The following is a 25,541-nucleotide window of genomic DNA, read 5'->3' as shown; positions in this document are numbered from 1 at the left end:
TCATATCATTATTCTGGCATTCAACAGATAGAAATATTTGTTTCTAATCTAGTTGACCTAAAACTGGAAAAGTTTAGTTTGATTTCATGTCACAGTCAGGGGGGAAAAAAGTGTGTGTTTTTATGCAGTCAATGACTATCTGAACGATGAAGTTATGGGAAAGACTGGAGGCTAGACTCAGGACAGATGTGAGTATTTGCGAGTAACTGTATCGTTCCATGCCTCGAAAGAGTACCACAGATTGCATCATTTGCCTTGGTGTTGATGGAAAAGTACAGAGAAGGTCAGAAAGAGTACCCAGAGAGGATTTGCAGTACTGCATGCGGAAGTCTCGAGTGGCAGGGAAGTATGTTAGGATAATACAGGACATGGATGCGCGCAGCAGAACAGTGGTGAGGTGTGCTGTAGGTGTGACAGAGGAATTAAAGGCGGCGGTGGGACTGCATCAGGGATCAGCTCTGAGCTCCCTCCTGTTTGCAGTGGTGATGGATAGAACATGCAGGTGAGGAAACACCCTATCTCAGGGAGCCGTCTACAGGCCACCAAGATGGAGCCCCCGGTGCAGCCATGAAGCGAAACTCTGCACTTACGGCTACTGGGGACCCCAAGAGGCACGACGACGGCCCACCGCAACTCCCAGTGCAGGGCTGTCCCCCCCTGAGGATACAATGAAAACAATAAAACACTACTAAAATACATAAATCAAATTTCATAATATATACACTTGAAATGATAAAAAACACTATTACAAACCTAAAAATATAGAAGCATAATGTTACGATACAATAAATATTCATTTCAAAAACCGAGCTAAAATAACAGTGCAATTAATGCCAGGATAAGTACAAGGGAAAAAATGAAAACAAATATTAGTTAAAAGCTAAATTAATGTAATCAAATTAATTTAGCTCAGATGGGACAAATAAGTTTATATTGCTAATATATGTTTCTATTATCAAATATTTTTGACGAATTTATTAATTGGTCTAATAGTGCAAGATGCACACCAAAAACAATATAAAATGGGGAAAAAACAATACATTCTAACTTTATTGGCATGGGAAAAGGAGTTTAACTTGCCAAAGGAAATGTAAAATAAAAGCAAAAATATCTTGAGAGGCTGACAAGATCCTTTTTTCCACCCTCTTTTTTTATTCAGAAAAGTTACCATATACATTTAAAATCATCATAAATTACAACAGTACAGTTAGTTGTGATTCTCTGTACGACATATCGGAACAAGTGTTCGAAGTGGAGTGAAGCGAGGGTCATACAACCGAGAACATATGACTCGCGCAATGTTGCTTGCTCGAGTGGAGCCGCTGCACTGTGACGTCATCACCAGGCGCGCAGGGCTCCGAAGGACCCCGACTAATGTTGGGGCCCGATCACATCGCCGCCGCCTGTTTGGGTCCAGAATCACGGGACTGTGATTGACCATCTTGCGTTCGTTCTGTAAGTAACTTGTGGAAAATAAATGTGTAGTAGTAGCACAAATAACTTGTAGAAAACAATTTCATTAATATTATGCAATAAGAATTATGGCTGAATGCATCACTTTCAAGTGTTTTCGATAGCTTATTTCTCGTTTTTTTTTTTTTTTTTTTTTTCTCTTTTTCCCCCTTTTAAGTGCGAGTTCCATACGCCCTCTTATGACAGCGCTGGTCCATTGGTGGTGTTGTTTTTCTCCTAACTTTATGAATTACATTTTCTCCGCCTTTGCCAAAAAAAATAGACGTGCAGAGGCAGCCCTGTACAATGTAATGTAATTGGTTAAACATTTGACATACAACAGCAACTTAAAAAGAAAGAAACATTTGGGAATGGTTGTATAATCGAAGGTTATTTTATTATATATATATATATATATATATATATATATATATATATATATATATATATATATATTAAATGCTCTGTCATGTTTTGCTGTTCCGCACCTCAGTGACACAAAGTTTGTCCAAATGGAGTTGCCGTACATCGTCCACTGCAGATCTTGTTTTTTCTCCTTCCCCAAACAACTAACTGCACTAAATTCACCTCAGTTTGTACCGAACGGGCCGAATCCTCGTCACTGTAAGTCCATCTACTTTACGCAATTAAAACGCTTTTCGTTAAATCGTCGTTGTCCGGTTGAAGTCGTCTCGGTTAACGTTGATGTTTCTGGGCTTAGCTTAGCTTCGTTTAGCTTAGCTTGCTAACAAAAGAGACGCGTTTGTGATCAACACTCAAAGTTGAGCTGAGATCAAGCGTGAGCGTAAATAGTTTTTTTCCCCACGCCATCGACTAATAAGGAATGTGGCCGAGAATGTCTACTAACACATAAATGTAGGAGAAAAAAACAACTAGATACTATAAGCTTAATTTGTCTAAGATACTAATAACCCATGACACGTATATTCTGAATCCTTTTGTTAAATGTCTATAATTAATCTTAAACAAATGTTCTCCTGATGTCACAAATTAGCTGTCTTCCTTCTGTGTCATATCTCTTACAATGCATAATTACATGTTCTACTGTTTCCTCTTGTTGACTTTGGTGCTTTGCCATGTTTAACCAACGTACTGTTTAACCCACAATGTCCAAATCTGAAGCTTGAAATAATTGTTTCACATGTCCGATTTACAATTGCTTTTCTCATCCCTCCAACCCAGAGCGTTAAGTGTTGGGAGAATGTGTGCGAGGAGGACAGCAGAGTACGAAGAGGAACTTTGGGGACCAAAAGAGGAGAAGGAGCCACAACGTCAATTACTGGACGCTGTGTTCAATCTGCAGCCTCCAAATGTTCAACGCAGAGCAGGTCTGTTCACTTCTCTCTCACTTGTTTAGAAAATGCCCTCCATTTTGAACAGTGTTACCGTGTTTATTTACAGTCCGTGTGTGACGTTACATACAGTACAATACAACTAGGCCTGCAGCTATTGAATATTTTAGTATTCGTGTAGCCTACAAAAAATGTACACAGTATTTGAATAAATTTGATTATTTTTGAATTTTACATTTTTTTTTTAAAATTGTTTTTAAAACACAAGGAAAAATAAGCAATTTCACATAATAATTGGCAACAATTGTTTTTTTTCTTTTTTGATAAGCTGTTTTTTCCCCCTTAAATTCACGATGAGCAGCAAACTGTATTTTCTTGTCTCTCAACATTTTCAGTGAAGCAAATAATAAATAAAACACAAATAGAAATAAATTTCAGTTTAAACTAAGCGTTTCTTACCTGGAAAAAAAACAAGGAATTAATCATTAAAAAAAGACATAAACAGCCTTTATGTTGTTCAACTACATTTGAGCAGCTAGCATTTTAGCGTGTGACATAATTCAGTATATGTTCACTTAAAGAGCAGCTAACGAAAATCAAAGACACCTCGACACCTTATTCCTCATGTTAGGGAAACATTTTTATTTTTATTGCACTACTTTCAACAAACAATATGTAACAGTTTTCAGTGTAAAGTGAATCTTTGTATACAAATAAATGATAGATAATAACAATTAAATGTGCCCCCCCCCCCCCAAAAAAAAAATACCATTATGCTTTTACAAAGGACAATCACGAATTGCAACTTAACAGAAGCAAATACAGTTAATGCATGAAACGCAATAACATAAGCGCCGACTTTTCATTTGAAAATGCCCGTGGACAATAAACTTGTCAAGGAATTGTATGTCTCCGTTGTGCTGCTTGACCATCGGTCAGTCGTTTTCAGTACTGACGTCTGTACTTTTGCCTACACAAGCCAACAGACACGGCAAAAGTCTCGAGCGAGGGGCACACAATATATAGGAATACTGCATCGTATGTAAAAGCTTGTGCAGCGTCACTGTAACATATATGAATATATAATGGATATATAGTCATCCATCCATCCATCCATCCATTTTCTACCGCTTATTATTTTCTACCGTCGGGTCGTGGGGGCAGTAGCTTTAGCAGGGGCGCCCAGACTTCCCTCTCCCCAGCCACTTCATCCAGCTCTTCCGGGGGGATCCCGAGGCGTTCCCAGGCCAGCCGAAGGACGTAGTCTCTCCAGCGTGTCCTGGGTCATCCCCGGGGTCTCCTCCCAGTGGGACGTGCCCGGAACACCTCACCGGGAAGGCGTCCGGGAGGCATCCGAATCAGATGCCCCAGCCACCTCATCTGGCTCCTCTCAATGCGGAGGAGCAGCGGCTCTCCTCTGAGATCCTCCCGGATGACAGAGCTTCTCACCCTATCTTTAAGGGAGAGCCCGGACACCCTGCGGAGGAAAGTCATTTCGGCCGCTTGTATCCAGTATCTCGTTCTTTCGGTCACGACCCACAGCTCGTGACCATAGGTGAGGGTAGGAACGAAGATCGACCGGTAAATTGAGAGCTTCGCCTTTCGGCTTAGCTCCTTCTTCATCACAACGGAACGATAAGAAGTCCGCATCACTGCAGACGCTGCACCGATCCGTCTGTCGATCTCCCGTTCCATTCTTCCCTCACTCGTGAACAAGACCCCAAGATACTTGAACTCCTCCACTTGGGGCAGGATCTCATCCCCGACCCGGAGAGGGCATGCCACCCTTTTCCGACTGAGGACCATGGTCTCAGATTTGGAGGTGCTGATTCTCATCCCAGCCGCTTCACACTCAGCTGCGAACTGCTCCAGTGAGAGTTGGAGCTCACAGCTTGATGAAGCCAACAGAACCACATCATCAGCAAAAAGCAGAGATGCAATACTGAGGCCACCAAACCGGACCCCCGCTACGCCTTGGCTGCGCCTAGAAATTCTGCCCATAAAAGTTATGAACAGAATCGGCGACAAAGGGCAGCCTTGGCGGAGTCCAACCCTCACCGGGAACGAGTCCGACTTACTGCCGGATATACAGACCAAACTCTGACTCCGGTCGTACAGGGACCGAACAGCCCGTATCAGGGGGTTCGGTACCCCATACTCCTGAAGCACCCTCCACAGGACTCCCCGAGGGACACGGTCGAACGCCTTCTCCAAGTCCACAAAACACATGGAGACTGGTTGGGCGATGCACCCTCGAGGACCCTGCCGAGGGTGTAGAGCTGGTCCACTGTTCCACGGCCAGGACGAAAACCACACTGCTCCTCCTGAATCTGAGATTCGACTTCCCGACGGACCCTCCTCTCCAGCACCCCTGAATAGACCTTACCATGGAGGCTGAGCAGTGTGATCCCCCTGTAGTTGGAACACACCCTCCGGTCCCCCTTCTTAAAAAGGGGGACCACCACCCCAGTCTGCCAATCCAGAGGCACTGTCAACGCGATGTTGCAGAGGCGTGTCAACCAGGACAGCCCCACAACATCCAGAGCCTTTAGGAACTCCGGGCGAAACTCATCCACCCCCGGGGCCCTGCCACCGAGGAGCTTTTTAACTACCTTGATGACCTCAAACCCAGAGATAGGAGAGCCCGCCTCAGAGAACCCACACTCTGCTTCCTCATGGGAAGGCGTGTCGGTGGAATTGAGGAGGTCTTCGAAGTATTCTCCACAACGTCCCGAGTCGAGGTCAGCAGCGCCCCATCCCCACTAAACACAGTGTTGGTGGTGCACTGCTTTCCTCTCCTGAGACGTCGGATGGTGGACCAGAATTTCCTCGAAGCCGTCCGGAAGTCTTTCTCCATGGCCTCACCGAACTCCTCCCATACCCGAGTTTTTGCTTCAGCGACCACCAGAGCTGCATTCCGCTTGGCCAGCCGGTACCCATCAGCTGCCTCAGGAGTCCCACAGGCCAAAAAGGCCCAATAGGACTCCTTCTTCAGCTTGACGGCATTCCTCACCGTTGGTGTCCACCAACGGGTTCAGGGATTGCCGCCACGACAGGCACCGACCACCTTACGGCCACAGCTCCAGTCGGCCGCCTCAGCAATGGAGGCGTGGAACATGGTCCACTCGGACTCTATGTCCCCAGCCTCCCCCGGAACATGAGCAAAGTTCTGTCGGAGGTGGGAGTTGAAACTCCTTCTGACAGGGGATTCTGCCAGACCTTCCCAGCAGACCCTCACAATACGTTTGGGCCTGCCACGTCGGACCGGCATCTTCCCCCACCATCGGAGCCAACTCACCACCAGGTGGTGATCAGTTGACAGTTCCGCCCCTCTCTTCACCCGAGTGTCCAAGAAATGTGGCCGCAAGTCTGATGACACGACCACAAAGTCGATCATCGAACTGCGACCTAGGGTGTCCTGGTGCCAAGTGCACGTGTGGACACCCTTATGCTTGAACATGGTGTTCATTATGGACAATCCGTGACGAGCACAGAAGTCCAATAACAGAACACTGCTCGGGTTCTGATCGGGGGGGCCGTTCCTCCCAATCACGCCCTTCCAGGTCTCACTGTCATTGTCCACGTGAGCATTGAAGTCCCCGAACAGAACAATGGAGTCCCCAGCGGGAGCGCTCTCCAGCACCCCCTCCAAGGACTCCAAAAAGGGTGGGTATTCTGAACTGCTGTTTGGTACATAGGCACAAACAACAGTCAGGACCCGTCCCCCCACCCGAAGGCGGAGGGAGGCTACCCTCTCGTCCACCGGGGTGAACCCCAACGTACAGGTGCCGAGCCGGGGGGGCAATAAGTATACCCACACCTGCTCGGCGCCTCTCACCGTGGGCAACTCCAGAGTGGAAGAGAGTCCAACCCCTCTCGAGAGGACTGGTACCAGAGCCGAAGCTGTGTGTGGAGGCGAGTCCGACTATATCTTGTCGGAACTTCTCGACCTCACACACCAGCTCGGGCTCCTTCCCTGCCAGAGAGGTGACATTCGACGTCCCTAGAGCCAGCTTCTGTAGCCGGGGATCGGATCGCCAAGGTCCCCGCCTTCGGCCACCGCCCAGCTCACACTGCACCCGACCCCTATGGCCCCTCCCACAGGTGGTGAGCCCATGGGAAGGGGGACCCACGTTACCCTTTTGGGCTGTGCCCGGCCGGGCACCATGGGTGCAGGCCCGGCCACCAGGCGCTCGCCTTCGAGCCCCACCACCAGGCCTGGCTCCAGTGGGGGGCCCCGGTGACCCGCGTCCGGGCAAGGGAAAACGAAGTCCATTGTTTGTCGTCATCATTAGGGTCTTTGAGCCGTGCTTTGTCTGGTCCCTCACCTAGGACCTGTTTGTCATGGGTGACCCTGCCAGGGGCATAAAGCCCCAGACAACTTAGCTCCTAGGATCACTGGGACACACAAACCCCTCCACCACGACAAGGTGACGGCTCAAGGAGGGGTGCGTATAGTCATTCTCAAAAATATCGGCACCCCTGGGGTGGCATTATTTCAAGCCGTGAGTGTATAGTAGGTACGGAAAGTATTCAGACCCCCTTATATTTTTCACTTTGTTATATTGCAGCCATTTGTTAAAATATTTTTTCCCCTCAATAATGTACGCAGAGCAACCCATATTGACAGAAAAAATTGAAGTGTTTATATGTTTTCAGATTTACTAAAATAAATAAAAAAACCTGAAATATCACACAGCCATAAGTATTCAGACCCTTTGCTCAGTATTTAGTAGAAGCACCCTTTTGAGCTAATACAGCCATGAGTCTTATTGGGAATGATGAAACAAGTTTTTCACACCTGGATTTGGGGATCATCTGCCATTCCTCCTTGCAGATCCTCTCCAGTTCTGTCAGGTTGGTATGGTGAAGGTTGGTGTGCAGCCATTTTCAGGTATCTCCATAGATGCTCCATTGGGTTTAAGTCAGGGCTCTGGCTGGGCCATTCAAGAATGGTCACGGAGTTGTTCTGAACCCACTCAGTGATTTTAGCTGTGTGCTTCGGGTCATTGTCTTGTTGGAAGGTGAACCTTCGGCCCAGTCTGGGGTCCTGAGCGCTCTGGAGAAGGTTTTCGTCCAGGATATCCCTCTACTTGGCCACATTCATCTTTCCTTCGATTGCAACCAGTCGTCCTGTCCCTGCAGCTGAAAAATGCCCCCGCACCATGATGCTGCCACCACCATGCTTCACGTTGGGACTGTATTGGACAGGTGATGAGCAGTGTCTAGTTTTCTCCACACATACTGCTAAGAATTAAGGCCAAAAAGTCCTATCTTGGTCTCATCAGACGAGAGCATCTTACTTCTCACCATCATGGATTCCTTCAGGTGTTTTTTTGTTTGTTTTTTTAAGCAAACTCCATGCAGGCTTTCATGTCTTGCATTGAGGAGAGGCTTCCGTTGGGCCACTCTGCCATAAAGCCCTGACTGGTGGAGGGCTGCAGTGATGGTTGACTTTCTAGAACTAGAATCTCCCAACTGCATCTCTGGAGCTCAGCCACGGTGATCTTTGGGGTTCTTCTTTACCTCTCTCACCGAGGCTCTTCTCCCCCGATTGCTCAGTTGGGCCGGAAAGGTTCTGATCGTCCCAAACTGTCTTCTATGTCAGGATAATGGAGGCCACTGTGCTCTTAGGAACCTTAAGTGCAGCAGAAAATCTTTTGTAACCTTGGCCAGATCTGTGCCTTTCCACCATTCTGTCTCTGAGGTCTTCAGGCAGTTCGTTTGACCTCACAATTCTCATTTGCTCTGACATGGACTGTGAGCTGTAAGGTCTTATATAGACAGGGGTGTTGCTTTCCTAATCAAATCTAATCAGTATAATAAAATACAGCTGGACTACAGTACAATGAAGGTGTAGAACCATCTCAAGGATGATCAGAAGAAATGAACAGCACCAGAGTTAAATATGTCACAACAAAGGGTCTGAATACTGGGTGATATTTCAGTTTTTCTTTTTGAATAAATCTGGGAAAATTTCAACTATTCCTGTTTTTTTCTGTCCATTTAGGATGGGGTGTGTACATTAATGAGGAAAAAAAATGAATTTACAGTGGGGCAAAAATGTATGTAGTCAGCCACCAATTGTGCAAGTTCTCCCACTTAAAAAGATGAGAGAGGCCTGTAATTTTCATCGGAGGTATCCAGAGTAATCCAGAAAATCACTGTCTGATTTAAAAAAAAAAAAAAAAAAAAAACAATTGTAAAGAATTTACTAGCAAATTATGGTGGAAAATAAGTATTTGGTCACCGACAAACAAGCAACATTTCTGGCAGTCACAGACTTGTAACTTCTTCTTTCAGAGACTTCTCTCCTCCACTTGTTACCTGTATTAATAGCACCTCTTTGAACTCATTATCAGTATAAAAGACACCTGTCCACAACCTCAAACAGTCACACTCCAAACTCCACTATGGCCAAGACCAAAGAGCCTGTCAAAGGACACCAGAAACAAAATTGTAGACCTGCACCATGCTGGGAAGACTGACTCTGCAGCTTAGTATGAAGAAATCAACTGTGGGAGCAATTATTAGAAAATCGAAGACATACAAGACCACTGATAATCTCCCTTGATCTGGGGCTCCACGCAAGGTCTCTTGGGTTCTTCTTGACCTCTCTCACCAAGGCTCTTCTCCCCCGATTGCTCAGTTTGGCCGCACGGCCAGCTCCAGGAAGGATTCTGATCGCCCCAAACGTCTTCCATTTCATGATTATGGAGGCCACTGTGCTCTAAGGAACCTTAAGTGCAGCAGAATTATTATTTTTTTGTAGCCATGGCCAGATCTGTGCCTTGCCACAATTCTGTCTCTGAGCTCTTCAGGCAGTTCCTTTGACCTCATGATTCTCATTTGCTCTGACATGCACTGTCATGTGCATGATGATGTGGGGGTGTTTTTCAGCTGCAGGGACATGACGCTCATAAGGGTGCTTCTACTAAATACTAGGCTTTACACAATCAGGATGTTTGAGGCCGATCAGCGAGTTGAAATAACCGATCACCGATCCGATCACAACATGGAGGAATGTGTCTATTTAAATGACCTGTTCATTTACTGTATACACTTGTGTACTTAATTGCTCAAAAATTATATTTACAATAAATCATGTATCTTTGTTCCTCTATTTATGCCAGTGAGGCATAGTGACAGACAGAACAAATGATAAATGGTCTTCTATTAGATGGCAGGAAGTACATACAGTAATTGGTGTATCCACTTTTTGTGACGTTTTTGTTTGTTGGTGTGCTGTGAGATTTTTAAATTGTAAAATATGTTCCTTGGCTCCATAAGGGTGGAAATGACTGCTCTAGTCGGATCGTGTATTCTAATCAGTCAGTTCAAACCAACATTACATGACTAACTTACTAACTTACTGTAATTAAATTACTTCACCCACACCGAAACCTTTAGAGCATGATTCGACAGAACGGCAGCATGTTTACGTCCAACCATTCGAGGTACAACCAGCTTGCTAGGCTACATAGCGTTCTGTTGCCTGCTTGCGAGCCGTATCGTATTAAAAGTACGTGAACATAACTCAAGCAAGCCTTAAACGAACGTCCTCTCCTGTCCTGAGCACCGTTGACCACCAACACACATTTATTCCCCATTTTGTCCTTTATAGTACAAAGTCGGCGAGCTCGCCACGGTAACGAGTGTATCCGGTCGCATTTGAGTTGACAAGATAAAGCCCAGTGATAATAAAAAACAGGATGCTGTGGTATCGGAATACGATATTTTATTGCAGTAGTCTGACATAGTGCAATCTTGAAAGATCTCTGTCTCAGACGTGTTGTCTGTCCCACAACGCCGACGTGTTATTTATTTTTTATTTTTTTAATAACTTAAAAATAATAACCAATACTACGTCAAAAGACACGCGACAAGGCTAAAAATAAACTAGCTTTTGGATTCAAATATACTGTGCACGATGGCGACGCGGATTAAATGTCTTTTGCGGATCGGATCAGCGAATTATGACATTAAAGCCGATCAGCCGATTACCAGAAAATGGTAAATATCGCCCGATACCAATCAGTCTGATAAAATCGGTGTAAAGTTTACTAAATACTGAGCAAAGGGTCTGAATACTTATGGCTGTGTGATATTTCAGTTTTTCTTTTTGTCACCTCTGGAATTTTGGTTGTAGAGACAATGGCATGTTGTCGGTGTGGAAAGGAGTCTCCATCGAAGGTCTCTTTCCATCCGAGTCACGACACCGTTTGATGAAGTAATTCACAGCAATAATTCATAATCCAACAATAAGTCTGCTGCGAGGATGTAAGTTTAATGAAGGCAAGCCGGCTGAACTGAACAAACGTGGACGAGGTCCACACTTGTTCGTCGAACCCTGAACAAGGAATTTGGTCTGTCTACATAAGAGAGAACTTTAGGAACTTAATACCTTTTCAAGGCACTTTAGGTCCCAGGTTGTCATCAATCACTGTGATGGTCATGGGAGCACCGATGGTCAACTACACAGACGACAGACCGGTAGAGTTTGCGGAATAAGGAAGGAGACCTACCGATTATTGTACGAGTACCCCAGTGACTAAGTTGCGTTTGTCGCGGCTATGCAGGCGTAAATGTCCCATCGACTTGTCAACGTATTGAATAACACCTAATACGACATTCAAACTACCAAAAGAGTTTAAAGTGACTAGTAGTGCGATAATCTGGGACAGTGTTGATTGTGCAAATGTTGCAGATACTCCTGAGTCAGTGTGCAAGTGGTGCAGATGCTACTCTGGCATGAGTTCAACAACAGATATGGAAATAGTGCAGCGTGGCGAGACTGCTACAATGAGTGCACGAGTAGTATATAATTGGCCCGACAGAAATGTGACAACAAACTCAAGACAAAAAAATTGGCAGCATGTTGCAATGGAATTGTAGGTTAGCTGTTTAAGAAGTTGATTGCATGAGGGAAGAAGCTGTTGGAATGTCTGCTTGTTCTAGTTTGCATTGATCGGTTGGGCCTACCTGAGGGTAGGAGCTGGAAGAGCCGGTGACCGGGATGCAGAGGGTCCGTGAGGATTTTGCACGCTCTTGTCTTAGTTCTGGCAGCGTGCAAGTCCTCAAGGGTGGGCAGGGGGGTACCGACAATCTTTTCAGCAGTTTTGATTGTCCGTTGCAGTCGGAGTTTGTCCTTTTTTGTAGCAGCACCAAACCAGACTGTGATGAAGAACACAGGACTGATTTGATGACTGCTGTGTAGAACTGCATCAGCAGCTCCCGTGGCAGGCCGTGCTTTCTCAGAAGCCGCACGAAGTATATCCTCTGGGCCTTTTTGAGGATGGAGTTGATGTTGATCGCCCACTTCAGGTCTTGAGAGACTGTAATTCCCAAAAACTTGAAGGTCTCGACCGTTGACACAAGGCAGCTGGACAACGTGAGGGGCAGCTGTGGCGAAGGATGCCTCCTGAAGTCCACGAACAGCTCTACAGTCTTGAGCGTGTTCAGCTCAAGGTTGTGTCGGCCGCACCACAGCTCCAGCCTGTCCACTTCCTGTCGATATGCAAACTCGTTACCATCCTTGATGAGGCCGATGACAGTGGTGTCATCTGCAAACTTCAGGAGTTTGACAGCCGGGTCCGTTGAGGTGCAGTCGTTCGTGTAAGGAGAGAAGAGCAGCGGAGAGAGGACACAACCTTGGGGTGCCCCATTGCTGATGCTGTGTGTGGATGAGGTGGCCTCCCCCAGCATCACCTGCTGTGTCATGCCTGACAGGAAGCTGCAAATCCACTGGCAGAAGGCAGGTGAGACGCTGAGCTGGAGAAGGTTGGAGGAAAGGAGTTCAGGAATGATGGTGTTGAACGCTGAGCTGAAGTCCACGAACAGGATCCTCGCGTAGGTCCCTGCACTGTTGAGGTGTTCTAGGATGAAGTGCGGTCCCACGTTGACTGCATCAGTCGGAGACCTGTTCGCTCGGTAGGCAAACTGCAGGGGGCCTGTGACGCTCTTGAGGTGGTCCAGCACGAGACGTTCAAAGGACTTCATGACCACAGATGTCAAGGCGACAGGCCTGTAGTTATTTAGATCCGAGATTGTAGGTTTCTTGGGGACTGGAATGATGGTGGATCGTTTGAAACAGGATGGTACTTCGCACAGTTCCAGAGTTCTATTGAAGATCTGTGTGAAGACTGGAGCGAGCTGGTCCGTGCAGGCTTTGAGACAGGATGGGGACACATGGTCTGGGCCTGCCACTTTGTTAGTCTTTTGTTGTTTGAAGCTACGTCTCACAGCCTGTTCGTGTATGGTTAACGCAGAAGTCAGAGGTGTGATTGTGGTCGGTGGTGCGGCTGGGTGGGTGTGGGGTGTGAAAGTGTCCTTTTCAAATCTGCAGTAGAAGGTGTTAAAGTCATTAGCTAGTGTGCTATTGTTCTCAGCTTGGGGGGATCGTCGCTTGTAATTTGTCAGCGATTGAAATGCATGACGGACTGATTTAGAGTCGTTGGCGCTAACCTGTTTTTCCAACTTTGCTGCATATTTCCGCTTTGCAATGGTAATTTCTTTAATCACCTGGTTTCGAGCTCGATTATTCAGGGCCCTGTCCCCGCTTTGATATGCATCCTCCTTAGCTTGGCGAAGTTGCTGAAGTTTGGCAGTGAACCACGACTTGTTGTTGTTGAATGTGCGGAGCCCAAACAGCAATATATACGTAGACATGAATAGATACGCCAGTAAGCTGTAGCAGCCCGGCTAAATGATGTGCCAGCCCGGCTAAATGATGTGCCTACGTCGTGCCCATATTGGTGGGGGCAACATTCCCATCAAAGGCATTGCATATTGAAAATAAATCATAACTTTATTTCTCAAGTTTACTTTTTTGTCGTTAAAACGTGCTTTCAATGCAAAACATTATTAAAAAAAATGTTTTTTTTAAAGTGCCCAAAATATTTAGTAGGCTTGACACGATCAGGATTTTTGGGGCTGATCATTGATCAGCGAGTTTAAAAAAACAAACAAAAAATGATCACTGATCCGATCACAAGATGGAGCAATGTGTCTATTTAAATGACTTTTTCATTTACTGGATATACTTGTGTACTGTATGCTGAGTATCTTCAAACGTATTCTCTAGTCAGGTCATGTATTCTATCTAATCAGTCATGTCAAACCAACATTACAACATGACAGAAATAATGGGTGCTAATTTAATGTAATTAAATTACCGTAATGTCTCGTGTATTATGCGCATTTTCCCGCCCCAAAAATTGTCAAAAGTCATTAGTGCACATTACACATAGGTATAGGGGAAAATGGAAAAAACTTTCACATTTTATAAATGTATGCCGCCATCTAGTGGTTATAAAAAAGCTGTACACTTTCATTCCAAAACGCCACCGCCACCTCGTGGTTATAAAAAAGGTGTAGCCTACACTTTCAGTCCAATATGACAGGGGGTACGTATGACTGCATATATGTACAGTTATGTGCATACGTTTACATACCCTGGCAGAATTTGAAAAATATAGTTGTTGTTTTTTAATATGACTGAATTAAGTTCTTTGTTTTGACTGACAAATGACTGACATTAAGTTATTTATGTTTTGTTTAATGATAATGCTTTTCTGAAATGCTTGACCGTTTAATTTGAATCCCATTAAAATACAATTACCGTATTTTCACAACCATAAGGGTTACTTAAAAGTCTTACTTTTTCTCCAAAATGGACGGGGCGCCTTATGTGTGCACCGAGTTCTGTAATCTGTAAATGTTGTGTGACTTTTGATGAGCGCGCCGCTTGACTGACTGGGAGCATTTCCTGCTTATATAGAAGAAAGGCAGACGTGACTGAGGACACCATGCGGGCATAAAGGGGGAAGGGTGTGCGTGAAAGAGGACGCCAAAGGCACGCCCCCTGTAGGTATATAGCGCCGGTATGTGCATTGTGCAAAACAACATTGGTTTGGCTAAGGACCCCCGAAAATGACACATCCGAAGAGACACGCTTACGAAGCACAGTTTAAACTGCAAGCTATCAGTTATGCGGATGAACATGGCAATCGAGCAGCCGTGAGAGAATTCAAGATCAACGAATCCATGGTTCACAAGGGGAGGAAGCAGGAAAACGAGCTTCGCCAAGCAAGAAGACGATGCTGAGTTTCCGCGGAAACAAGGCGAGGTGGGCCCGAGTTAGAAGACCAACTCGAGCAATTGATTAACGATCAAAGAACAGCCGGGAGAAGCCTCTCTGCAGTCGCCATTCGACTGAGGGCATTAACGCTTGCAGAAGAAATGAAAATCGAAAGTCTTGGTGCTTTCGTTTTATGAAACGGCGCCATCTATCGCCGGGCGAGTTACGCCACCATATGTGAATGGATTGTGGATGTCTGGGCTAAGGTATCTGATTTGACTGTTGTCCGAGCTTTCGCGAAAGCCGGCATCATTGTCCACAGCAGGCAACCCCCGGCAACGAGACTCTCTCCGACAATGACGAGAGGGAACCCGGCATGTTTGATGGCAAAATTGCCCAGCTGTTCATTTCGGATACAGAAGATGAGGACTTTGATGGATTTGTGGATGAGGATTGATAAAAAAAATAACGTGAGTACATTGTTGAATACTTCAATAAAGTACAACCGAACTCAGTTTTGCTCCCGCTGCCTTTTTAAAAACATACGCTAACATACGCATGCTAGTGTATGTTTTACCATGCCTGCGCCCAATAATACGGTGCGCCTTATATATGTGTTAAATACAGAAATCAACTTTTTGGGAAATTTGTCTTTGCTTAATTAAGCATAAAACCCACCCAGTTTGAGAGTTGAACTTCTGTTTTAAGACGGTATCACAATCAGTTCCATCTGCAGCTCCTGTGGCGCTGTTTCGGGGTCTTGTGTGACTGAATCTTGGATGGCAGTTTGTCAGATAAAGGTGTTTTTGATGAGCCTGCAAGCTTGATTTTAACCGCTGAGCCGTAGCCATTAGTTCCTGCATTGATTGGCTGTTAGCATAATCAGCATGCTTGGTGGAAAAGTGATGTTATATTCCTCTAAAACCGCCATGGTTTCTTATAGACAAAGCCTTTGACTGGACTTCAGTGAAAAAGTATTTAGTAGTCCATTCTATATTAAACACTGCACTCACTGTCGACTTTTCTGTTCTTTGGTCAACTCATGGTTGAAGAAGGGTTCAGAGCAGTAGCAGAGTAAAAACAGAACAGCCAAAGTCAAGTCAATGTATCACCGTACCTACTGCACTACCTGGTGGAACCACTGGGCATTACAGCACAACCTGGTGGAACCACTCAGCATTACAGGACAAGGTCAAATGAATGTAGGCATGATTTTGATATGATTAGGGAGATTCTGTACGAATCTTTGGCGGGCCGGATTGAGATGATCTGGATGTGGCCCGCCGGCCGTAGTTTGCCCAACCCTGCTTTTAGAGCATGATTCGACAGAACGGCAGCATATTTATGTACAACAGTTAGTGCTAGCACCAGCTTGCTAGGAGGCTACATAACGTTTTGTTGCCTGCTTGCGAGCCGTATCGTATTAAAAGTACGTGAACATACCTCAAGCTATCATTAAATGAACGTCCTGTACCGAGCACCGGGACCACCACTACCACGTTTTTTCCCCATTTCGATGATAAGCATAAAATGCTTATCATCGACCGATACCGATCAAGCCGATCTGATCGGTATAAAGTCTAATATTTACTCTTACCCATGAACCCTTTTCAAGGATTGTAAAAAATAACCAACAGACTTTTTGTGAAAATATGAGTGGCACTTATCAAGGTGAAAGCCAACAGGAAAATTCACAATTTACTGTAAATTTTCATTGACCTCTGTTTGGGTTTTGTGCGAAATTCATGTTTTGTTGATTTTGTTCTTTGAACACAGTGCTTTTGTGTGCACCTTATGTGTGGTTAATTTTGTGCACAAATAAAATATATCCCCAAAGCTTGAATCATGGCAACTGGACTGTGCGTGTTTGTTGAACAAACAACATACAAGAACAGTCCAGTTGCCATAATTCAACCTTTGCGGATTACCCTGACCTGGTTGACTGAGAATCTACACAGACAATGAAAAATATACCTGTTTTGAATTTGAAATGAACCACATTTTATTTTTCTAAGTAGGAAGGGTTCTGTGAATGCCTGTATGAAATTTGCCGGGTTCCATACCTTCAACAAGGTTAAAAAACACTGCTGTATATAGTATTTTGACATGACAATATATATTTAAAAAAAACATTTAAATCACTTTTTTTTTTGCCATATTGTAAATTGGGAATAGGAAATTCTTTCCGTGAGTAACCAAGGATAGGCTCTCCAAAAAAAAATTAATAGGTGCATTTGCGAATGTCATTCCATACCATTAAAGTCACAACATGAGAATTGACTTGACCAAACCATGTGTGTTTGTCATCTTGTGTCTTGCAGACATCAGTGGAAATATTTGTACTGAGCGGCAGGTGCCAGAGCCCCCTCACATTAAAGAGGAGGTGGAGGAGGAGGATATCACAAAGTTGCCATTCACTGGTCTCCGTTTGAAGACTGAAGATAAAGATGGTCAAAGTGAGGAGAACCGAGCAGCGGAGCAGACAAGCAGCAACTCAAGTCTACACATGACCGCAGAAGGTGACGGAGAACACTGTGGAGGATCACAAGAAGATGGACTCATCGCTCCATTGTCAGATAGTGATGACCTGACATCACACTCTTCTGACTATGATGATGATGAACAGTCTGAAGGTGATATGACAGGTCACACTGACAACAAACAATGGGAATGTTCTCAGTGTGGGAAAACCTTTGCTTATAGTAGCCGTTTGAAACGACACAAAAGAACACACACGGGTGAGAAACCTTTTGCCTGCTCAGTTTGTAGTAAAAGATTTTCTCAGAAGGAACACTTAAGGAGTCACACAAGTACTCACACTGGTGAGAAACCTCTTGTCTGCTCAGTCTGCGGTCAAAGATTCTCTCATAAGGGAAGCCTCATTATACACACAAGGACCCATACTGGACAAAAACCTTTTTCCTGCTCAGTTTGTAGTCAAAGATTCACTCAGAAGGGAGACTTAAGAAAACACAACAGAACCCACACTGGAGAGAAACCCTTTTCCTGCTTAGTGTGTGGTCAAAGATTCTCTGTAAAGGGAACCTTAAAAGCGCACACAAGAACACACACTGGAGAGAAACCCTTTGCCTGCTCAGTTTGTGGCCAAAAATTCTCTCATAAGGGAAGCATGAAAATACACACAAGAACCCATACTGGAGAGAAACCTTTTCCCTGCTCAGTTTGTGGTCAAAGATTCTCTCGTAGGGGAAGCTTAAGAATACACACAAGAACCCATACTGGAGAGAAACCTTTTCCCTGCTCAGTTTGTGGTCAAAGATTCTCTAATAGGGGAAACTTAAGTATGCACACACGAACCCATACTGGTGAGAAACCTTTTCCCTGCTCACTTTGTGGTCAAAGATTCCCTCTCAAGGAAAGCTTAAAAAGACACATAAGAGCACACACTGGAGAAAAACCCTTTGCCTGCTCAGTTTGTGGTCATAGATTCTCCATAAAGGGAAACTTAAAAGCACACATCAGAACTCACAAAGGCAAAAGGGACGCTTGAAAATACACACAAGAACCCACACTGGTGATTAAACCCTTTTCCTGCTCAGTTTGTTCTAAAAGATTCACTCGGAAGGGACAGTTTAATACACACATAAGCACCCACACTGATGAGAATCCTTTTGCCTGCGCTATTTGTGGTCAAAGATTCTCTTGTATGTATGGGGCTAAGACACACAAGTGTGCTGGTTAGAATGGCGGTGATCAGAAAGCTTAGGTTAGGTTTATTTGATTAGTTTTCATTCAGATAATAATTTCAGAAAAGCAACAAAGGATGAAGCCATGGCTTATTATGCCTCCACTGAGCTTTACAAAACAAAAAACAAACAAAAAATCCATCAATGCACCAACACAAATTTCAATATCTGACACGAGTGAAATTAGTGAGTAATAGAACACATATTTTGGCTATTTAGACCTCTATAGAGTGACTCTCTAACATGGAAGAGTATAAAAAAAAGTATAAAAGAGTCAATTTCATTGTCATACTAATGTCCAGAAAAGGCTCCTCTGACAGCTACTTCTGTTTGACCCAGTTTTGTATGCGCTTTGTCCATATTTGTCTGATGTCTAAGACCATCCCTTTCCCTCTGATTGGTTACCTCTGTGTAGAAGACCCACTTGTGAGAGCACACGTGTTTATGTTGGCAGCACTGGCTCGGGAGCGGAGCGGTAGGCGGAGATCTTCGCTAGTGACGTAGATCAGCTTGAGAAATTCGAATTACCTGATTTCAGGCCTCTTGGCAGAAAAACCTCTGGGAGCTCAGCAATGCGACGACCATTTTAATTAATAGTACGTGATTACTGAGGCGCCATAGAGCCAATATTGCATCCCAAATACCCCCCAAAAAGTTGGTGTCTTTAAAATATGGCACCTTTCAACAAACAAAAAAACAAGCTTTGCACAAATTTGTCGAAAAAGTCAAAGTAACAAGAAAGTTACAATGTTTATGCAATTTCTTTCATTTATACCTTGGTCATATATTTTTTCAGTACTTTAGTTTTTAAGTGGCTAAATAATACATTTGTTGCTTCTGGGTATTTAGATTGGTTAATTATTTTTTTGTTCTTTTCTTTTGTAACTTAAAACATGGGCTAAGAATTGGTTTTCCATGTGTTGCCCCATGTCTCAACACCGTAAGTCATGTATGGAAGTAATAGTAAGCACTAAAGTGTATATAAAGATTTCATCTTGAGAACATCAGTGGTGTTCTAGTTTTTAACGTTGTCTTTATGTGGCTTCCAACAAAGCTTGGCATCAATAATCACAAAAAAAATGTGTTTATTCTTGTACCATATAATCTTTCTATCTCAATGTAATATGCTGTGAGTTTAATCTGGTGTTTAATTTTTTTAGTGGCAAAAATGATCAACTTTTTGTTTAAATTTAGTGTTTATATCAAACCAGTTTTTCAATGTCTTTTAGTTCATTTTCCACAGTATTCAGAAGCGGTTGCAGGTTTTTGTCTGTATCAGCAAATAAAACACATTTGAGTACTTAAGAGACATTGCAGCTCATTGATTGATTGATTATCATTGAGATATAATGTGAATCATTTGGGGCCTAATACAGACCCTTGGGGAACCCCATACACTTGTCCACAGCAGGTTTTGTATAGTTTGGATTTTTCATTGTTAAATTGCACATATTTATATCGATCCTCCAAATAATTCACTTACAATATTTACCTACCCTCTGATGCCATAGCACTGTTTTTTTCCATTATTATAGTATGATTCAGAGTGTTAAAAGCTTTTTTTCAGATCTATAAAAATGTCAACAGTGAATTCTTCATTATCTACTGTATGCTAGTAGATATCCCTACCACAAAATTCCATAACTCCCATTGAGGTGGTCCTTTATGCGCCAAAACCAAATTTATTTTCATTTGTAAGATTGTATTTCCCAAATAATTTTTTAACCACATTTTTAGAACTGTGAAAGTAGAGATATTGGTCCATAGTTAGTAAATTGATGTTTAACTAGCTGTTTTCATTTTTGAAAGGAATAAATGGCAGTTTGAATAGATTACAGATGTGAACGTGCTCTAATATAACAATCAGTAGATTTTTATTTTATTTTATTTATTTTTTTTTTTAGTTTTACAATTTCTAATATTGTTTGCAGTGTTAATAAATAGGATGTTTTTTTTTTTTATATATATATATATATATATATATTTCTTGGCTCTTTGCTGGGTCACAACCAATATGAACAAAAATATTACATTTATTAGCTATATCTCTAAAGTTTTCCGCAACATTTTTATCTTTTGTAAAATATTCTGGATATTCAACATTTATGGAACAATATTACGATTTAATACCCCACAGTCCTTGTGTATTGCTCTTTTACGCCAGTCGTGTGTGACAATGTTCGTTCTTGCTTATTCATAAAACATCTCATTTACTTTTACATTTTGTACTTTATTTCAACATATTTTGTCCTTAACTTTATAAATATTGTAATTTTTATTTTTTTATTTTTTTTTTTGCATGCATGCGCTATGCCTTTTGTAATCCATGGCGTTTTAAAACAATGCTGTTTCCTAGTAACTGTTTCTAATGGACAATGTTTCTCATATACAGTAAACCCACATTCTTGTATTACCACATTTATCTTCATGTTGTCTTTGTCTTTTCTAAAAACCTGCTGTGGACAAAGTGTTGAATTGGCACTGGTGCCAAAATACTTCAAGCAATGCATGCGGTTTGTCCAATGTTTTAGTGATGTCAATATCAAATAAGCGAATGATTGATTGAAATGGACTGTAAAGACACTTTGACCTTTGGTGGTCAACTGTAAAGTGCTTATGTGATCCTAAATAAAACTGTTAAGAGTAACTCAATTGTTTTGTATAGAAAATAAAATTTCCCCATTGAAAACAATTGAAATGTCTTTAACCCATTCAAAACCCTCACAAAACAAAAAATAGCCCAAGCGACAAGTACTAAGTGGAAAAACTGCTTAATTGGTGCACCGGTACATCAACGTAGCGTTGTACTTTGCTGCCTTTGCCTCTTGGGCGGCCTCCACCCGCTCCTCCCGTGGAACGGTCGGCTCCACAAGGATGACCGTCTTGGATCATGTTACTATGACCAGTCGAGGGCTGAGGAAAGTGGAGCTGCCACGTTGCAACCTTGTACGTGTGCTCCTTCCATTTTGTGGACAAAATGCAGATGGAGGAACACTTGCAATTATATATCTATGTATATATATAATATATATATATATATATTCAGTAACAGCTTTAGCAGCAATTTACACACACATTTATTTTTATTTTTTTATATAAACAAAGGGTTAGGTCCAATTTTCTTAGGGCACATGCTATGAAAAATGTGTTGGGACAGTGAAGTGACAGGCCTGATATTGCATTGTGGGTTCAGATACAATATAATATGATGTGCTTTTCATATTTCATTTATGCTTTTCATGCACATCTATGATATGTTATAATGTGATTACTGAGGAAATGGGTCCAATGGAATATGAGCATTTGAATCCTGAGAAATGATTTATTCGTCTCGGGTCGTAGCAGACCCTTTAATCCTAATATGGTTTGAAGAAAGAAACGCCAAAGTCAATGTTTAGGTTATCAAATCAAAACAGGCAGAAGATAGGAACACAACAGAGAAAAGTGAGAGACTGTTTATCAGGATGTGGTTGTTTCTAAGTAACTGTCAGAAAGGCTGTCTAAGCATACTGTGCTGTGAAAAAGTAGTGGGCCCTATCACGAATTCTTATATTTTTGTATAGTTTCCCCAGTTTGTTTAAGATCATCAAACAACTATACCGTAATTTCTCGTGTATAATGCGCACCCCCCCCCCAAAAAAAAAATTGTAAAGTCAATAGTGCGCATTATACTTTCACATTTTATAAATGTATGCGGCACTCTCGAGGTGATGAAAAAGCTGTTACACTTTCATTCCAATGTGCCATCGCCCCCTAGAGGTTATGAAAATCTTGTACACTTTCATTCTTGTCTGCCAGCGAGAGGTTATGAAAAAGGTGTAGCCTGCACTTTCATTCCAATATGAAGGGTACGTATGACTGCATACATGTACAATTGTATTCATAAGTTTACATTGCCAGGCAGAATTTGTGAAATATTGTTTTCTTTTTTTTCTTTTTAAATACAACAGGCTGAACAACAATCATCATTCATTTCTTTATGGTTATGTTTTGTTTAATGATAATGTTTTTCTGAAATGCTTGACAGTTTAATTTGAATCCCATTAAAATAAAATGGTGTTTCGCCTGGTCCTTCATGTTATCTTTAAAGAATTGTACACATCTTACAAATTCTGCCTGGGTAATCATACAAATGAGCACAACTAAGTGTTTTCTCATTTTCTAAATAAACGTAGGGCTGTGAATTTCAAAATAAGAGCAAGTAAATAAAAATAAAGTATTATGTGTTCAAATAAAGTGCTTAACTTCTTAATATTTTTTGGAAAAAACGAAAGTACAGATAATACTTTGTTTTGATCATACGGGTAGAAGCAAAATTCTGCATTGTAAAAATGCATTATACATAAGTTGAAGGGTTTTCCAGAATTTTGAGGTCAACTTTGGGGGTGCGCATTACACACGAGAAATTATGGTAAATTGACAAATATAACCCAAGTGAACTTCAAATGCTGTTTTAAATTATTTCATTTATTCAGGAAAAAATGGCTCTGTGTGAAAAAGTAATTACCCCCCTTATTAAATCATTAATTGTGACTAGTCACAATTTTTGGTTAATTTTCATTGATCACACCATGCCTGATTACCTCCAGACCTGGTCAATCAAGAAATGACTTAAACAGAATCTGTCCTGATCAAATCAAGTCATATAAAATCTAAAAAAGCTGCTACAAAAATGACATGATCCAAAGAAATTCCAGAATAGTTTATAAATAATTAACATCTATCAGTCTGGAAAGGGTTAACAAAAGCTATTTCTAAAGCTTTAGGATTCCAGCGAACCATCGGCACAGCCATTAACTTCAAATGGAGAAAACATGGAACAGTGGTGAACCTTCCCAGAAGTGGCCAGCCTCCAAAGATTACCCCAAGAGAACAGGGATGACTCATCCAGGAGTCCACAAATGAACTCCTCAGTACAACTTCTCAAGAACTGCAGGCCTCCCTTGCCTCAGTTAAGGTCAATGTTCATGACACAACAGTAAGGAAGAGATGGGGCAAAAATGGCATCCATGGCAGAGTTCCAAGGCAAAAACCACTGCTGACAAAAAAGAATATAATATATACACTAATATATACATATAATATATAGAATATATACACTTACTTTTACAAAAAAATTTAAAAACATCTGAATGACTCCTAAGACTTTTGGAAGGTGTGTGTCTCATTACAGCCAGTGGAAATGTAGCACAACAATTCAGAAAAAGAACATCATACACTAAAAACAGTTGGGTTATTTCATTAACCCAATTCTTGGGTTGTTTGTGTTGGGTCAAATTTATGGGTTATTTTTCTGAGATTTACCATTTTTGGGGTCATATGTCTGCTATGTTAACCCAATTCCTGCGTTGTGTGTTTTGGGTCAATTTTCGTGGGTTACTTTTCAGGGTGTAACCAATTGGTTGGGTCAAACTAACCCATTTTTTGGGTTGTTGCTCTGCCCTGCTCCCGCCCACAAGCGATTTGAATTGGCGCGTGCCACACCAAAGTCATGTCTGCCACAGTCTATTTGACTGCTTTTTGCTCAAGCGGTAAGCGTTTTCAATGATAACACTTGATATCTGTCACAGTTTAGTTGTTGTAATGTTTCATTTGCATTTGATTTATCTTGTACTTCAGCACACTGGTGTGGTGAAATGTGTTATGCGTCAGTTTGTCTGGCGTTAACTTCAGTGTTTAATGACATGGCTGAAGAACTACAAATAATAATAATAATAATAATAACAAATGAAGTCACTATTTGTGGTAGAAAACATCAATTCCTATAAGACATAGGATGTTTACAAGTACAGTCATATTGTTTTGGGCAATGCAAATGTTGCTAAAAAGGGGTTATTTAAACCTTAGCACTTGTTAGCACTCTATGCTAGCTGAGCTTCGTTGTGCTAATTAGGCTAACTATGTTAGCGATTGGCTTTATGGACGCCCTGAACAGCGAGCCTGTATGGGCATTTGATGCTGTATATTCTACTTTATCACATTTCTTGAACCATAAAAAGCTAGATTCATAGCTAAGGAAGAGGCGGGTGAGAATAAAAAGCGTGTGGCTACTTGAAAGGAGTGTTGCAGACTCCACAGTCAACACAATATAGTGAAAAATAACAATAAAGGCAACACATTCAATTATCATTGTTTAAAAAGTTAAAGAGGGATACTGCGCATGATCATTGCACTTGTTTCTAGTCTTTTATTTACCATGTGCTCTGATAAAATATCATACAGGATATAACTAGATTATATTATCTAAACATGTAACTGTCCCATTGTGCAGTTTGCTACATATGTATTTGCTTTTATTTTGCTTTATTTTACTCACTCAGCCCCTCTGAATAATTTCGAGTGAAAATATTGGCAACTTATTTCTTTTTATTTTCAGTTTTGATGTTTCATTTATACAATCCCATATTTTGGCACTGTCTCGCTATTCTAACTTGCCAACAGAATTTAGCCCCAAGTGTCAAAGTTTTTAAGCATTTTCCATTTTTTTTAACTGATCTTTCTTGCACGGTACATTTTCAGTCATGTTAGTCTCTTCTAAAATGGTTTTAAGGTGTCTTTTACTTTTCTGAACTTTTTCTTCAGTGTTTTTGCTCTTTGTCGTAAAGTGTTTTTAATCATGTAAAGCACATTGAGTTCGAAGGATTTTTGTATTTCTTTTGTTCAGACAAAGCAACTATTTTCCGGTTAAGATGAATCTCTTATCTTGCCTTCTGGGACTGTTCGAAAACAGCTTTCCTCATACAATTTAGCAATTTCAGTATCTCAGAGAAACAAAGCTGATGGAGAGAATTTAGCTGTTGTTTTTACATTTAAGTGTTAATATGAGATATTCTGGGCCACACGTCTTACGAGTAAGTGGCGGAAAAAGAACATTTGGTCTCTGCTTTGCGAAGTGTTGATCAAAACGAATGTTCAGTAGAAATTCAGGAAATTTTTTTGTGCAGCTGACGTCACTAGGGCTGTGAAAGTGTGCTGCAGCTCTCTTCCAAG

The 25,541-nt window shown here is 42.1% G+C and overlaps 1 protein-coding gene across 2 annotated transcripts; it reads left to right on the top strand.

Annotated features, from left to right (window-relative positions):
* Window positions 1-1,228: 1,228 nt before the first annotated feature.
* On the top strand, window positions 1,229-20,441 carry LOC133397782 (gastrula zinc finger protein XlCGF57.1-like). 2 transcript variants are annotated; one of them, XM_061669086.1, is made up of 3 exons: window positions 1,229-1,455; window positions 2,656-2,801; window positions 17,166-20,441. In XM_061669086.1, exons 2-3 carry the CDS (start codon window positions 2,675-2,677, stop codon window positions 18,353-18,355), a joined length of 1,317 nt encoding a protein of 438 aa, XP_061525070.1. In that variant the 5' UTR covers window positions 1,229-1,455; window positions 2,656-2,674; the 3' UTR covers window positions 18,356-20,441. The 2 variants fall into 2 exon arrangements, with proteins under 2 accessions (XP_061525070.1, XP_061525068.1); XM_061669084.1 differs by lacking the exon at window positions 1,229-1,455 and adding an exon at window positions 1,965-2,076.
* The last annotated feature ends 5,100 nt before the right edge of the window (window positions 20,442-25,541 follow it).

Source organism: Phycodurus eques, chromosome 23 (assembly GCF_024500275.1).
Source record: "Phycodurus eques isolate BA_2022a chromosome 23, UOR_Pequ_1.1, whole genome shotgun sequence".
Classification (NCBI taxonomy): domain Eukaryota; kingdom Metazoa; phylum Chordata; class Actinopteri; order Syngnathiformes; family Syngnathidae; genus Phycodurus; species Phycodurus eques.
This window is presented reverse-complemented; position numbering and strand designations above follow the sequence as displayed.

Bases quoted from the DNA above. Each gene is read 5' to 3' on its own strand.
- LOC133397782 (XM_061669086.1), top strand. From the start codon at position 2,675: ATGTGTGCGAGGAGGACAGCAGAGTACGAAGAGGAACTTTGGGGACCA. The intron at 2,802-17,165 runs GTCTGTTCACTT...TGTGTCTTGCAG, and splicing joins AAATGTTCAACGCAGAGCAG to ACATCAGTGGAAATATTTGT.